This window comes from Phaenicophaeus curvirostris, chromosome 6, assembly GCF_032191515.1.
Source record: "Phaenicophaeus curvirostris isolate KB17595 chromosome 6, BPBGC_Pcur_1.0, whole genome shotgun sequence".
NCBI classification, from domain to species: Eukaryota; Metazoa; Chordata; class Aves; order Cuculiformes; family Cuculidae; genus Phaenicophaeus; species Phaenicophaeus curvirostris.
This window is the reverse complement of record NC_091397.1, coordinates 55,793,205-55,810,156: the sequence shown is the minus strand read 5'-3', so window position 1 is coordinate 55,810,156 and position 16,952 is coordinate 55,793,205. Positions and strand designations below refer to the sequence as shown.

Here is a 16,952-nt window from a genome sequence, read left to right as displayed (position 1 = left end):
ATGAGAAAATAAGCAGTTCCTGAAATTAAGAAGGAATGCATTGATGCTTGTCTGGATAGAACTGTAAGTGATGTTCAGATTCTTGAGGAATTAAAAGCAAAAGGCTCTAGAATGACCTTAAAGGGAAAAAAAAAAAAACCAAAACAGCTAAATATGACCAAAACGCAGCTCTACTAAGACAAAACTAAACCAGAAGTGAGCAGATGGAATGACTAAATCGTCTTTCAAAACAAAAGGGAGCAATAAGTTACACAAATGCCATAATGTTATATCCACTCAAGTATTAATGAAAGATTTGACTACAAGCACAGCAGGAGTTTCTGGATGAGTTAACATTTAGGAAAATCCATCAGAAACAACACAGTTCATGCTTCTCTCACTAGAACCATTAACACCTAGATCCTATGACCTATAAATACACCATATTCACATGCATTCTGCAGCAAGCCAAAAAGCATTTTGAACATTAGTGCGTCTCAAACCAGCGAACTGGTTACGTAGAGAGTCCCTGGCTTCACACAAAAAGAACTAAATGGCTGAAAGGGCTCTTGTACATCTCATTTCTTTGACCCTTTCATGGAAATGTCTGATAGCTGCTCTAAACCTTACACAAGCCACACTGGCATGCAGTGCTCTGTGCTAACAATATCTAGACAGGCAACAGAAACAACTGCAGAACTTGAAAGTTATCAAGGGAATAAGGGGGATAGAAACAGTAGCATGAGCATAACAAGACCACAGCTCTGTTCATGCGGAATGGGAAGCGAGCAGGGGGCAAGAGAGAACAACACAAGACACTAGCAACAAGCACTAGAAGTGTGTTCACAAAAACTGCTCACGAGGAAACTCTTTGAAATCAAATATCACGCAATGCATCATCAGAAATGGTTCATAACTATGAAAGCGGAATCATTTTACTAACACAATACACCATAGGGAAGACACAAAGAACGGGACTAGACGCAGCTACGCAGCACTGTCTAGATGTAGGAGCTTGAGGAACAGATATCACTGAAAGAGGAAATCCATACCCACCTTCACCAAATCTGGACTTGATTTTGCATTAGATGCTGAATCAAGGATCATAGATTCGGCATGTATTCTGCGTAACCGGTCTTTAAGATCTGTGTTTTGTGCTATTGCCTGGAATATTTAACAAAAATATTGGGGATATAAAGTTCTCTGAACTAACTTGAACGTGGCTTTATTGTGCAAAAAGGGGCAAAGAGTAAAGTGCAGTATAAAACACCACCACCACATGATTTTTCACTGGTTCACCAAATAATTTATTATAAATGCTTCAAACTGTGCTCCTTATCTCTCATATTTTTATTCATTGTGAGGGAAAAGATACATAAACGGAGGGAAAAAAGCCAAAGATGGCAGGGATATATAAAGTTACCAGGTTCTGCAAGATGATTTAATAGGTCAAAGTCACCAACACAGGACTCTCTTGCAAGGAAGTCTTAGAAATATGTCAGGTTTATCATATCTGTACTTCCATACATCTTTGAAAGAAGCTTATTCCTTCCTCCTACAGGATCTCTGCTGTACAGGGTGAGAAAATTTCTGTTGGCATCATGGCTTTACAAAGCTGCAGTCTAAGAATAGCTCTCACAGGTGTTTACCTCTGATAAATCTGCCAAAGTTCACAGATCACTCCTGGATGGGCCACAAAAGGCTTATTAAGCATTAGATAAGACCTAAGAGCATGACTTTTAAAAGACATTCAGAAGATCAAGACGGACAACAGAATTTCATTGCTCAGGAAAAAAAAAAAATTGCGATGTTCACTGAGTTCAGAAATCTTAAAATAGATTTTTTGATATAAAAACAGTAGGCAAATAACACATCACCTATTCAAATACGAGACGGAGAATATCTGAAAGCCAAAAGCAAAGAAGTGCAAGTGAGTGAATATAGTTATTATGCAACAGGTTTCAAATTGCTCCAAACACTACGCCTCCAGGCAAAAAAAAAAGCACATTAAACGCTAAAAAATCTGAAGTCACATGCAGCTTTTGTAAAGCAAAGGGCAGTGGAAGTTTTCATAGTGAAATAATTCTAATATTACCTACATTACACTTACCAATGCCAGAGAGTCACCCTGCCTCTGATTAGGAATTTTCAACCAACACTGAAATTTTAAGACTGTGGTAACAATGGCCCTCACTGCTCTGAGATTAGATAACTATTTGCATGACACATTCAGACATGACCAACCTGAAAGTCCGAGTCCCAACCAATCACAAAAACCCCACCAACCAAAGAATCCTCCTTTTTAAAGAGCACAATCTTTCATCACTTAGAACTCTGCCCTAACAGCTCCATGGCTGCTTTTTGATGAGTAACAGATAATTAAAGGTGGAAGTCAGCATAAACAAGCTGTACTTGAATTTGCTTTGGAGTGTCTTGCTGCAGCACGGTGAAGTGCATTAGAAGGGACAAATGAGTGCTCTCAGCTGCTCTCACCTTTATATTGTGTCAAGTCACACAATGAACACTTGAAAGTTGATTTTGAAAAAAAAAGGAAAAGAAAACCTGCAACCTACCAGAACTGAGCAATTAAACAGAGCGTATGTTTGGAGAAGTAGACTCAGTGTCACAGAGCAACCCTCTGATATTTAACATCAAATAATACAGACTATATTATATGCCTAAATCAGTCTACCAAACTTCAGTAATTTCACAATAACTTTTACAAGTCTTTGAAAAACACCATATATAATAACTTACTATGCTTCAACACTGCAACTTCTAGCACAGAATAGACACTAAAGAAACAGAAATTAATCACTCTGAAATTTAAAAGTAGTATCTGATGACAATGAAGCTTGCTGAAGTTCAGCATGTCACTTACGGATGTTAAGGCATTCTTCAAGCCAACTATTTGTGCAGATGGAGAAGAGGATGCATCATGCTCCAGCATCTGCTTCAGCTTTTCTCTCTCTGTAGATATGGTGCTGAAAGCTGACCTCAAGATGAAGTAAACTAGAACCATTTTGTAAAATGTGACAGTTAAAACCAGCTAACAACTGCATTCGTAGCAATTATGTAAAACCTAAATGAAACATCTTTTATGGTGACAGAAACAAGAATTTAGATTGAGAGATCCAGGGTGGGTTATTAAAAACAAGTGATAATAATCAAGGTTATTAGGATTGATCTTTTAGTATGAGAAATGTTTATGGTGAATGCTACTGTGTTGACTACATTAGCCACAGTCAAAATTACTCTGATTATTTGTGACAGATGCCAACAAAGCTAACTAACCACATCTGCTCTTCACTTGCTTTTGTTCCCCAATTAGCTCGAATCTTCAGATGGTCATGACTCTATTCCACATTCCTTTAAGAATTCCAGTGGGGGAGGAGAGGGAACCAAAGAAAAACGAAATAGAAAAAAAATAATCAAAAAAGCAGCTATAACACATAGTGTGCCACAGCTATAGGTTTAGTAGCTTCCCCACAAGCAAGTCAACTGTGGTGTTGAGTTTTGTTATTTTTTTTTTGTATGAAGAAATTGAAGCTTCTTAGATGACTTTGTGACTCAAAGGGTCAGATCCTGGATGTTGTGAATGTTTTGCTGCTACTTCTACTCCTTCCTGAGCCAGTATCACCAGCCTGAAGCATTCAAATCAGACAACAGACCATGCAATTTTAAAATCACTACACTTTTAAAGGCAAAGTGTGCTTTCCTTATTTTTTTTTTTTTCACTTTTAAGACATTTAATCTTCTCTTTAACCACAAGGGATAAAAAACTATTCCAGTAATATTTGTTTATGCAGGACTTAAAACTCATCTAGCCAGAGAATGAGAGGATTTCTGAAGGCCTAAGCAAACCTTGTAATACAATCATAAGAACTGCCAATGCAAAAAAGTAATCATTTATGGGCAAACGGAGGTATAAAATCTGAGCAGGGATGCATGGAAAGGGCAAAGAACAAGAACTCTCTGACACCTCTCTCTTCTAATGGTCCATTCTGAGTTAACCTGAGTCTTCATCACTTCACCGAGTATTTGATGTAACCTAATTTACTTTTCTAAGAAAATATTCTAAAGGTACATTTCAACACTGCAAACAATTGCCAAAGCCAATTCTCATACTTCAACCAATTCAATGAAATATTTTAACAGTGTCACAGGGCTTAGGGAGGAAGAGGTATCCACTACGATCTGTTTTGTTAGCCTCTATGGACGACATGATCAGAATCTTCAGGTTTTCAAGAATCACTGCGTACTACAGCACTAGTGTTACATTTTAGTTAGTTTGTATCAAAAGATAAAGCAAAAATTTTCTCCAATACCCTTTTTCAGAAGGGGTGTGGTATAAAGCAACTTTGGGAAAAATTACTTGTACTCTTACTATTAAACAGTACTGAGTCAGTTGTCCTCTCAAACACAGGGGTCAATCTATTCAAAACTGCCGACAGAGACATTTCAGGCAGGATGATCATGAGTAGGTGATTTGTTTTCTCTGCTTAATAGCAACTTTTCCAACCGCACCCTATTCCCACTTCTTTTCTCTTTTTGGAAACTATACATCAGTTTCTACTATAATTGATTTTATAAAGTTTACTACTTACATACATCCCTTACATAACATAAGACACATCAGGGGCAAAGAAACGTTATTGATAACATCAACCACTATCTTGTGCAAAAGGGGACAAAGCCAACACCTCCAAAAGTCTTTCAGATATAAATGCATAAATGCCTTCCTCGACAAGATCACTTTTAACAATAAAAATGTTTCTGGTGCAAGGGTGTTGGAGCAAAGCACTGCTAACGAATAATTATTTGAAGAGAAGAAACACTTCTAGTCAAGCTGCCCCTCTGGCTGCTTTACATGATCCTACTCTTCTGTATTCACTAAAAATAGGTTACTACCATAGCAACCCTTGCATCACTAACAAATGTTAACTCTGCAATATAGTGAAGCACACTGAATATACAAACATACATGTGCTCATATACACACATGTGCATGCAAACACAAAAGAGTATAAATCTGCTGTTGTGTTCATAGCAACTGATCTTAGGAGTTTAACCTTTAGACAAAAACCCCACAATCTAGCTTTTTCGCATATAAAACAAAGGGATGTCCTTGATTAAATAAATAAATAAAAATAGTTTAAAATTGTGACGAATGAGACCTTTTTCCCATATCACTCATGATCTCAATATTTGCAATTACGCAGGGAATCAAGTGAAGAGAGGACAATTTCTGCTTTTATTAAACAGCATTCTCAAGAAGTCACATCATTATTTAAATTGTGGTGAAATAAAATTACATACAAAATTTTTACCTTTATGTGCAATGTGAAATAAGTCCTCTTGCATTTTAGTAAATTCTGATGATGTTTCAGAGCCATCAGAGTAATTTTTCTCCTCTACAAAATCTATCGTAGATAAGTTAGGATTGGAAGCATGCAGTCTCATAGGGGCAGAAAATACTGAAGGCACCTGTAAGGAAGAGATGTGATGTTTCCACAAAGTGTAAAGAAAATTTTGTTTTACTGCACCCACCTGGGTCATATGTTGGAAACAACAAGAATGCAAAAACTATTGACAATTACCAACAGCCTTGGAATGAATGACAGCTGGCAAATAAAACCATAGATACAACTTTGTCCAAGATATCATAATTGAAGAGTCTGCATATCTCCAAGAAACAAGCCCACTTAGAGCTGTAGCCCATACTATACTAATTTTCCCCACTTATAAGCATCTAAACTCATGGCTTCTGGATGCAAATGTGTACAAAATTTAAAAAAAAACAATACCACCAGCCCCAAAATTGAAGGCAGACAGAAAACATGGGTAAAAAACACAGCCAGTCTCCTGAAGGTAACAGCACAGATCCTATTTCACATAGCAATGACAATGTATTTGTGTTTTGTCGGATGTATTACTGCTTAAAATGAGCTAGTAGAAGACACCACATAAAATGGATTAATATTTCCTAAACTGATTACACCAACAAACAATCAACAACTAAGATATGGAGAAAGATGGGCACTGAAAGGATTGAAGTTACCTGTAACGTTCCTTTAGCCTCTTTTCCAACAGCTCTGGATCGCCACCTCCTGTGTGTTCTCTTTTCTTTCTTTGGGCTTTCAAAAGGTCCAACCTTTTAACAACACACAGGTAAAAAAATAACACAGATTGCCACAAAACTAGAGGAGCTAAGAAGAAATATCTTGATCCTTTAGGTTGGGGTTGTTTTTTTTTAATTGTAAAGGAAAAGGGTTTTCAATCTTGTTTTATGAGCAACAAACCTGCATAGCATTTATAGCAGGGGCTGAATATGTCCTGTGAAGAACATCCATGCTCTGTAACAGCTGGTTCATTTCCAGTAAATACGTGTGACAGTTGGAGAGGTCTGTTTTGAACAAGAGAATATTTTCAATTGCCCTAACGTAACAGACATGCTGCAATCTTTTTTTTGTCTATTGGTTAGTCTTATTTTGACTGTAGCCAGTGTAAGTTATTCATTGACTAAAAGCACATTATTAGACTATAAATAAAAATTAATTAAAAGTTTGAATACTTCTGTCTTCGAGTTCAAAACACTGAAACACATCTATATGCTGTGTATCATGACCACAGTATTTAACCATAATTGGTTGCAGAAATTTGAGATAAACATGATATTTACTGCAGTTTGGGACTAATCAGAGCTCCCCGTGGTGAAGGTAACAAAGGCACAGGCATCAAGACTATAGTACACAATCATAGCTAGGTGAGGTTCCTCTATATTAGAGCTGAAGCCCACTGATAGTAGAACTTTACCAACAAGTATCACACAAACACTATCAATTAGAAAGACCTTCATGCTCTTAGGATAGCATGAAAGCAGAAGGCGACTTTGAAGTACATAGAATTACAGGTTTTTAAATGACTAAATTCTGCATGCTTCTCTTCTGTTGAATACCCAGCTTAAGAAATCTTACTGCTGAAGGTGATGCTCAGACAGAAAAGAAAATGTACTGAAATATACAGCTTCCTTTAAGAGGTCCCCACAACTGATAACCCCACATCCAAAATCACTAGTCCTTCCGAAAATGAGTAGCCAGCTAATTAACAACCACCCCTTTTCTTTCCTCTCTCCAGTATCAGAGAAATCTCTTAACTGTCATGACTACATATGGTGTAGCACTCTTATTGTCAAGAAAAACTAGGGGAAATATTAGGCTACTTTCAACTTCCTTCAAATATCATTACCTCTTGAGCATCTTTCCATGTCATCAGAAGACTGTAGCCAAGATGAAATTGTGGAATCATTATTCGAAAAGGAAAATGACAAGTTACCTCCAGCTGACAATGAATTCTGTTTGGTCAAGCTGCCTACCTGTTCCAAAGAAGAATAAGCAGATTATTAACGAACAATATTTTTATGTTGTATGCACAAATTTTGACAATCAACAATTGAGGCTCGTGATCTGGGACAAGGACTGAAGGCACCAATAACATAGAGGGAAACAAGTGTGTGAACTAGACTACGTGTACAGTCATTGAGCATAATGTCAGGATATCTAACATAACAGCTGTCCATAAGCAGTCGAAATACTGCAGGAACCACAAAAATTTGCTGAAAACTGTATTTTGAGGAAGGGCAAAGTTCTGCATCAATTAAGTCAACTTAATACAATTAAAGCACCATATCTGAACAAGACCAAAGTCAGACACTCTATTCCTTCTCCATGGTCCCCAAAGAAGCCCCAAAAGTAACATGAATTTAACTTTATATAGCCAGTATGCAACAGCAGTAACCATCAATAAGCAGACTTATTTTAAAATTAATTTACGTATTTTAGTGGTTTTATTCCTACATAAAGCTGTATGAGCTTTAGTCATCTATCCAAATAATAATCCCAGTACCTTTAAAAGTGGAATAAATTTAAAGATGAGCAATTGTATTGGTATTTTGTGAACAAATATCACATTTCTCTCTTCTGAACTCTGTCTCGTACAACCGATTTTTCCAGAACTCATATACAGGAGGGGCATGGGTAGGAGGGATGAAAGAAGTAGTCATTGCTAAGAAACAGGCAAGAGAGAGTTTGTGTAGCTCCAGTTGGTGTAGTTTTGCTTATGATCAGCATAGCTAAGCTTTAGAATCCAAGCATTCCACATAAACATATGTAGATAAGTACAACTACCTTCAAAGAACAGCAAAAAAACAGATGTGAGAACTGTCCAGGTGTTTCTAAAAGCAAATAAAATGCAATACCAAGTTCACTTGATATATTTTTCTTAAAATAACAACCGCTGGGTTGATATCAACTAACACCAAGCTAGGGCTGGTGTAAATTGGCAAACTTCCATTTAGCTTCAGCGGAGCTAAGGTGATTAACTGCAGCTCAAGAACTATCCCCTTCTATTTTTCACATGAAAATAAGTAGGGCTTCTTTGCAGTACAAATCTGGATTAATAAATTAGAAGTGAATTAAAGTCTTTCAATGCCAAAGAAATAATAGTTTCCTGACAGTGAGCATAGATTTTAGATATGCTGGCACATGGATTCTCTTTTTTCTTTTTTTTCCTGAGAGCACAGGCGTGGATATATCATGGGCTTTGGAATGTTCTACTTTTGCCTTCAATACTACTACTATTCTCCCACTCCAACCCTGCTGTCATTTGGGAGAAAAGAACTAAATGGCCACAAGAGGTTTGCCATTTCCTTGCAGAGGCAGCCTTAGAAGAGCAGACTGTTGGGAGCCACAGAGGTGCTGGCACCACATAAAGCTTGCAGACAGCTCTTTGCAGAACAGCCCAGGTAAGTTCCCATCCTTTCAGATGTCTGCTTGCAGAGATCTCTCCCTCTCAATCACCAGCAAAAGCTGTTCAACCACACGTTTGGGTTTGGTAAAACTCATACTCGGTTATATAACAGTCCTACCAAACGGATGAACTGCAGGTACTGGGGAGCAAGCCCACTTGGACCGTTCAGCAATATAGCAAGGGAAATGAAAACCTTAGATAGGAGCATAACGAAGAGGTAATAGCTGCTTAGGAGACACTTCTGGAGTTGACACAAACAGAGGCCTCTTTCACTTACAGTAAGTAACACATCACCCCTAAAAAAGAAAGACATTATTCTCAAAAGAGATCACTGGTTCTAGACTGCAGCAGAAGCGCTTCTTTGGGTGAACATCAACCAGTCATCGTGCAGACTGGTGAACACACAGAGGCTGAGTACAGCCACGCAACACAATCACTCTTCTGTGAGGCTGCATCAAAGAGGTCAGTTGTAGTGCTGAAATGAGCACCTGTCAGGCCATTTGTGAAATTAACAGCCACAGATTTTAGCTAAAGAGCGGTACACTGCTGACCAGACCCATCCAGATCCCATACACACCTTGGACGCGGGTCCTTGGGTTGGTTTGAATAATGCTCCTATGTCAGTTAAAAATGTAAATATTGGTCACAGATCACAGCTCTTGGATAACTCTTATATACTCCTCAGGTAAGCACAGTCAGATTCGTTAAGGTAAAAGGGAGATGGTTTTATTAGCCAGAGGATAAATGAAAAAATGAAATGGGGGGGGGGGAATTAGCTGAGTGCTTTTCTATGATCTAGACTAAAATTAACCAGCACATACAAGACAATCACTGAACACGATCCAGCAGTGGCCCAAGTGGCCAAGAAGGCCAATGGCATCTTGGCTTGGATCAGAAACGGTGTGGCCAGCAAGTCCAGGGAGGTTATTCTGCCCCTGTACTCAGCACTAGTGAGACCGCTCCTCCTGTGTTCAGTTCTGGGCCCTCACCACAAGAAGGATGTTGAGGCTCTGGAGCGAGTCCAGAGAAGAGCAACAAAGCTGGTGAAGGGGCTGGAGAACAAGTCTTAGGAGGAGCAGCTGAAGAACCTGGGGTAGTTTAGCCTGGAGAAGAGGAGGCTGAGGGGAGACCTTATTGCTCTCTACAACTACCTGGAAGGAGGTCACAGAGAGGTGGGAGCTGGGCTCTTCTCCCAAGTGACAGGTGATAGGACAAGAGGGAATGGCCTCAAGCTCCGCCATGGGAGGTTCAGACTGGACATCAGGAAAAAAAATTTCATAGAAAGGGTCCTCAAGGACTGGAACAGGCTGCCCAGGGAGGTGGTTGAGTCACCGCCTCTCCAGGTATTTAAAAGATGGGTAGATGAGGTACTCAAGGACACGATTTAGTGACAGATAGGAATAGCTGGACTTGATGACCTAAGAGGTCTTTTCTAACCTAGTGATTCTAAGATTCTATGACAATTGTCTCAAAATTTATGATGATTCTAACTCAATATCCCGTTTTGAAAGTCATAATGCAAATATAATTTGCTGCATTAAAACAATGATAAACAATTATAAAACTTAACAGTATCATAGAGAAAACTGGGAGTAAATCAATAAATAAAATTTCCCTGCTGACCTTTTAGTTCAGAACTTAAACCCCATCACAACCTGCCATTATGCTCTTTACTTATTAAACACAAATCAGTCTAATTTAATTCCTGATGAAAGCTCGTTATTTATAAATCATAGCTATTACCTTTCTACCCGGAGCAGAATCACAGAAACCAGGGACAGAGTCTGTAGTAGTAGACGCAGGGAAGAAAAGATTATTGACATCATGAGGAAACATGGAGATTTCATTCTGACGGTACATTCTGTGATGACGAAGTTTCGCTACCCATTCATCAAACAGTTCCTGAGATTTCACCTACAAAATAATTTCTGGTTTTACAGCATTCCCATTCACAATCACTAACAAAGAAACTAAGGTATTTTGTGCTCATTAGACAGCTAGCCTGGCTGGCCTTTATTGCTAAAATATTAGGAGAGATTTTCTGATGATGCTCCCACTAAAATAAGTATGAGCTTAAGCGTGACAGACAGTTAATCACAGGATAACATCAAGAAAAAGAGAAATTTGAATTAGTATAGTCATGACTTCCAATGCTGAACACAATGCTTAGCAACTTCTAGATGGAAAAAAATGCCAATATAAATTAAAAAATATTTGTCATTTCTTAATTGCCATTTTTAAGGATTAGTCCAGTTTTAACTAACCACAAATAGAAATCTGATTTTGATGATGTGTTTTAAAACAATTTATTCTGTAAAGACAGATAAATCTACACACTTGACTGTGGAAAATACTTCCTACAGATAAGAAAAAGAGCAATATACAACTACTGAAAATAAAAGCACTTGTGCAACAAATACCATTTCTGAAAAAAGTGTTCGGTGAAGAGAATGCTGCTAAACTTGAGTCACTTTTGAGGTTTCTATTCAGAAGAGGGTTACTGACTCTGGAACAGTATAAAGCCTCTCAAGCTACAAAGTGTAAACTCGTCTGCAGAGACTAAAAAGCAAGTCATTACTGTAACTAACAAACCCCCTACTATTAAAAAAAAAATGTAAGGTCTCCACCATACACAGCTAATATTATTTTGGGAGAAAGGTTTTAGCAATCCTCAAGACCTACCTTTAGGTGGTATATCTGCTCCTCTGTATCCAAATCTATACATTTTGTTGATTTCTTTACAGACATGACAGAAAGCCCAACGTCAATACAGCCATGAAGCTTCCCCCTCTCTATCTGCAAAAACGCAGAAAGAATACAATCACTCCTGAATAACACAAAAGGATAGTTATTACCTACTGACACTATCATTTTCCTCCCTTCAACCTACTGTTTAGAACTGCTGAAATTCCATTTTGCATTGCCAACAATATGGAAGTATTGCTACTTTGGATAAAATAGTGTTAACTTATAATGGCCTTAAAGGGTTTCAATATCACTTACATCAGCTTGGCATTTGGAATACTTCAAAATCCCTCGGTCCAAAAAGAAGTATCTCTGAAACCAGAAAAGCAGAGAAATAAAACTAAACAAATGAAACAAATAAACAAAGCACACCCCCACGCCCCCACCCCCATATTTCTTTGGAAAACATTTTATCTGCTCCTAAGTAAACCTTCTGCAATAAAACCACACCAAGCAAGTCCCATTCACATGGCATCAAGCTTCCAGATACACATTCCTTTCCTACCTTGTGCCAGCCCTTCAAAGGCCATTTCCTCTTTTTCAGCAAGCAACCCTCCTGCTTTTGTGGCTCCTGGGTACAATTCATTGCTCCGCGGAGCCCTTCTACAATTTCCCAGCTGTCCTGCTTAAACAAAACATCCAAATATAGATCTTATTTCTTCCAAAGAGCAGAACAGTAGAGAGAGATTAAAGAGGAAGAAGACAGTTATAAGTAAAAATTAAAACCCTTAATGATGTTGGAATCTAACCTTCGATCTGTCTTTGCCCTTTGTTATGTATCTTCCAAGAGACAAGATTCTTTTTTATTTCAATAGAAACTATGTGAATGAAACAAAACACTATTTTTACAACATCACCCCTCATTGTCGGTATGTGCTTACCAGAATTTCATATGAATATTTTTCTGTACACACATACACACAATGTATAGCAACAGCCTGGTCACAATCTAGCATAGAAAACCTTCTGCCACCAAAGGCAAAACCAGTCTATGCTAAAAGGATACCTTTTCTATAAAATTATTTTGCACGTATTCAGTTCCTCATGAATTGCGGCCTCCTTAAAGTAAAAATAATAACATAAAAGCAAAGGAAAAAGCCAGGGAACCAATTCAAGTACCATGAGGTACACAATACAGAGGGAGAGTACAAGAAAAAGAAAAACCATCCTTCATTAGAAACACCAGTAATTAAAAGAGGATGTCTTTTTTTTTTTCCCCGTAAGGAATTCTTACATGAAAGACTCCACAGCAACATAACAGAGAAGAGAAGAGAATAAATCTCAAGTACTTTTACAGTTCTTAATTATGGAACAACTGCTAACGACAATGTAACATGAGTTTCTTGATTTCTGTTCAAAGTTCTCTGTATTTATTCATTGCCACCTACCACAAGATTTGACAGATCTAGAATTATGAACAGCTGACACGAAAGGGCACATGCCAGTGCCACCCTCATATACTTGAAAAAGACATATAGAACTGAATGACAAAAAAAGACTAGTATGAAACCCTTTGGGGAAAACAGAACTACATCAGGTAGGTAAGTACATATGATTCTCCCTGTAAAACACAGAGAGAGATGTTCCCCAAAAGAATCTGATTGACTCAAAAGACCGTTTAAAACGATACTGAAACAAAAATCAGCAAGAGTGCTAGTAGTTCTCATTTATCCAATCTCCCAAATCCTTAAAATTCACCCCTAGAAACCTAGAAAAAACCTACAGCAGGTGATATGCTCATTACTTGAGTAACAAGGCATAGCAGCAAACCATCTTCAGAAAGACAGTCATTAAACAGATTAAGGAATGCGATCTCTCTTCCACCACTGGTGGTATGCCACTATTTGAATATCATTTTCCTTGTACTGCACTTCATGGAACTGCCTGGAAAGCTGCTTTGCGTCCCTGGCTTGAGGTCACTCTGCCAGCGTAACCTAGAGGGACTTGGACAGGCCAAAGAAGCGGGTCTGTGTGAACTTCATGAGGTTCAACGAGGCCAAGTGCAAGGTCCTAAACCTGGATTGGGGCAATTATAGAATAGTTTGGGTTGGAAGGGACCTTAAAGATCATCCAGTTCCAACCCCCCTGACCAGGGCAGGGACACCTCCCACTAGCTCAGGCTGCCCAAGGTCCCATCCAGCCTGGCCTTGAAAACCCCCAGGGATGGGACATCCACAGCTTCCCTGGGCAAGCTGTGCCAATGCCTCACCATCCTCAGTGTGAAGAACTTCTTTCTTATGTCTAGTCTAATTGCAGGCTTCAATACAGGATGGGGGATGATGGGATTGAGAGCTGTTCTGCAGAGAAGGACTTGAGGGTGCTGGTTGATGAGAAGCTTGACATGAGCCAGCAATGTTCACTTGCGGCCCAGAAGGCCAAACGTATCCTGGGCTGCATCCAAAGAAGCGTGGCCAGCAGGTCGAGGGAGGTGATTTGGCCCCTTTATTCCTCTCTTGTGAGACCTCATCTGGAGTATTGTGCCCAGTTCCGGAATCCCCAATGTAAGAAAGATACGGAGCTGTTGGAATGGGTCCAGAGGAGGCTACAAAGACGATCAGAGGGCTGGAGCACCTTCCATATGAGGACAGACTGAGAGAGTTGGGTTTGTACAGCCTGGAGAAGAGAAGGTTCCAAGGAAACCTTACAGTGACCTTCAAGTACCTGAAAGGGCTGCAAGAAAGCTGGGGAGGGACTATTCATAAAGGCTTGTGGTGATAGGACGAGGAGGAATGGGTATCATCTGGAGAGGGGCAGATTTAGACTAGACATAAGGAAGAAATTCTTCACTATGAAGGTGATGAGGCCCTGGCCCAGGTTGCCCAGGGAAGCTGTGGCTGCCCCATCCCTGGAGGTGTTCAAGGCCAGGTCAGATGGGGCCTTGGGCAGCCTGAGCTAGTGGGATGTGTCTCCAGGGAGGTTGGAACTGGATAGTCTTTAAGGTCCCTTGCAATCCAAACTATTCTATGATTCTCATTGATACCATGAGTTAGCAGGCTAAAGGGAGAGCAGAAGGCATCCTGGACTGTTTCTAGCACATCAGCCTAACACCAGCCAGTGAGGCAGCCAAGAATGTGAAGGCAAGCTGAAGTGGGAGCACTTCTTCCCTTCAGCCAGGAATGATGGCCTGCCAAAGCTCATGGGGTGAAGACAAGTCTCCTACTCCCATTTCTGCCACGGGAACCTCAAACTTCAATTGCAAGCTTTACGTAAAAGTAGCTTAGTTGAATTAGAAATGGATTCTTTTAAAAACACAAGATTAATTAATCTAATAAGTTATCCAAGGTTAATAGCTCAGAGAATTAACAGTTTGGGGACCTGCTAGATACATGCAGGGTTCAATGCCGCAGTAACAGCATCTGATCCTCTTCCACATACAAACTTTTCCACCTGAACCCCTAAACTCTCACGTTTTTCAAAACACTGCTGCTTTGACTAGTTTTGGACCTGTTTGCTCCTGACCCAGACCCTATAGGATCTTGATTAGTATTTTGTTTTGTGAGAGATCTGACACCTCATTTAATGAAGAAAAAGCATCAGTTGGCTATTGCTGGGAGCAGCTGCAGAAGTCAGAGAAAACTGCTTACTCCCTGAAATGAAGGCAAATGAATCAGGCTGGTTGGTTATCATCTGTTCTCATTTGTCTGAAACAGCAGAGGAGCAAATTGGAAATGCAGGATTTCCTGAAAGCTACTGGAAGCATTCAGACTGTGCTCCATTTTGCTGATTCTTACCCCACAGCAGGGAACTGAAAGACATACTCCAAACCAAGCACTAATTTAACAAACTATCACACCCCACAAAAAAAAAAAAATTAAAAAAATCCCCAAAACTCCCAGCTGAATGGCATTAATAGTTTCAGCACAAGCCTGATGTCCAGACTGGTAGTGTCTTAAGGTTATGACACTATAGAAGATTTTTTTATCATCATGGGCCAATATCTGAACAAAGTGATCAACACCACATTTGTTGTCCAGTCAGAAATTTCACTCGAGGCTGAGGAAGGAACATATTCCTTTTATTTTTCTCAGGTCTGGAGGTTCTTGTTTCCAACTAGCACTGGAAATTCACCCTATAGTTGGTAATTGGCTTATTTTTTTCAGTTCTGTGGCTGAAAAAACCCAAAATACCCATACACTTGAGTCTTCAGAGATAAGTCTGTCATTAGGTAATTGTAGTAATTTTCTTTATTTAATAAAAGAAGTGTCCTCATTTTCTGCACTATTCTGTACCATCCAGCTCCTGAAGGTGAATTATATCAGGAGAAAGAATGAAGTAATGACTTTGAGCGGCTTTCAGACCAATGCTTGCACTTGCAGCTGCCTGAATGAAACAGATGACAGTTCCAGACTTGCTTCCAGTGTAAAATGCCGTCGGTTGTACCGAATATTTTAAAGTGCCAAAAATAGAAACCTGCTTTGTGGAGGATAAGGGTTGGCATCAGCTGCAACTAAAGCATTTGTTACGGTTCATAAAATTGGCAGAAATTATTTAATTTTCTTTTTATGGAACATGAGGGTTTTTTTAAGCAGTTCTCCTGATATAAAGCTTTTCCCTACTGAATCTGTTTTAAAAGTTAGTTAACAAATTAGGCTTAAAAATAACTATCACAATATACTTCCTTTTGCTCACAGGTCACTTTAAATTAAAAGAAGGTCAACACCAGCTTTCCTTTCCCACAAAACACAGTTGAGTTGTGGTGTTGTAGAACAGATCCCCTTCTATGAATAAAGGAAAGGGGCAGAGAAAAGCAGAGATGTGGGATATGGTAGTAGCCTCCAGCTTGCTGTGTAATTTGAAGGTGAAGGTGAACGTGGTGGAAGAAGATTAACTGTTAGCCTCTTCAACGCACACTACAAATGCAGAAAAAAAGGCACCAAGTTTAGCAAAGGAAGGAGCAGGGCCCTCCAAGCCCTACAGCCTTGCCTATGTCAACTCTTTTTTGGCACAGTGGCCCGTCTTCTGCATCACAGGACTCTATATTTATGATCTACACCACTGACAATGCTGCTGGAGGAGCAAAAATTAGATTTTAGTGAACACAGCCTTGTACTGCAGGGGTTCCATATCCCAGTCTCAGGTAGCTGATTATTACTGGGTGCTAATATGTACCCGCAACAAAGTCTGTGCCTAGGAAATCAAGGAGCCTCAGAGCTCAAATTCCACTGTTTTGGGGAAAATCAAATAAACCCTCCAAGTCCCTTCCCCCAAGTATTTAAGAATTTCTTTCTAGTTTATCAGAATAAAAGCTGTTTCAGCATTGAGAAAAGTACCTATCACACAGATCTGTTGCTAACCTGCAGAGCTTTTAGCCCTCCTTAGTGATCATTTCCCAGCACAGAACAAGTGATCCAAACTCCCCAACTCACCTCTGTCGTTATCACTCCCCGCAAACATAGACAACCAGTCAACCCATGTAGGTT

At 39.3% G+C, this 16,952-nt stretch overlaps 1 protein-coding gene across 4 annotated transcripts in view; it reads right to left on the bottom strand.

Moving 5' to 3' along the window:
* The window catches only part of OSBPL3 (oxysterol binding protein like 3), a 75,976-nt gene that overhangs the window by 25,074 nt on the left and 33,950 nt on the right, over nucleotides 1–16,952 (bottom strand). The window contains exons 4-13 of one of the 4 annotated variants that reach the window (XM_069860270.1): nucleotides 12,038–12,157; nucleotides 11,791–11,844; nucleotides 11,470–11,583; nucleotides 10,531–10,701; nucleotides 7,228–7,354; nucleotides 6,282–6,385; nucleotides 6,041–6,133; nucleotides 5,310–5,466; nucleotides 2,861–2,991; nucleotides 1,036–1,143 (exon numbers count right to left, since the gene is read on the bottom strand). In XM_069860270.1, the coding sequence (XP_069716371.1) occupies nucleotides 1,036–1,143; nucleotides 2,861–2,991; nucleotides 5,310–5,466; nucleotides 6,041–6,133; nucleotides 6,282–6,385; nucleotides 7,228–7,354; nucleotides 10,531–10,701; nucleotides 11,470–11,583; nucleotides 11,791–11,844; nucleotides 12,038–12,157 (1,179 nt within the window). The remainder of the gene's footprint in view (nucleotides 1–1,035; nucleotides 1,144–2,860; nucleotides 2,992–5,309; nucleotides 5,467–6,040; nucleotides 6,134–6,281; nucleotides 6,386–7,227; nucleotides 7,355–10,530; nucleotides 10,702–11,469; nucleotides 11,584–11,790; nucleotides 11,845–12,037; nucleotides 12,158–16,952) is intronic. The other 3 variants (XM_069860271.1, XM_069860272.1, XM_069860273.1) reach the window with 3 other exon arrangements.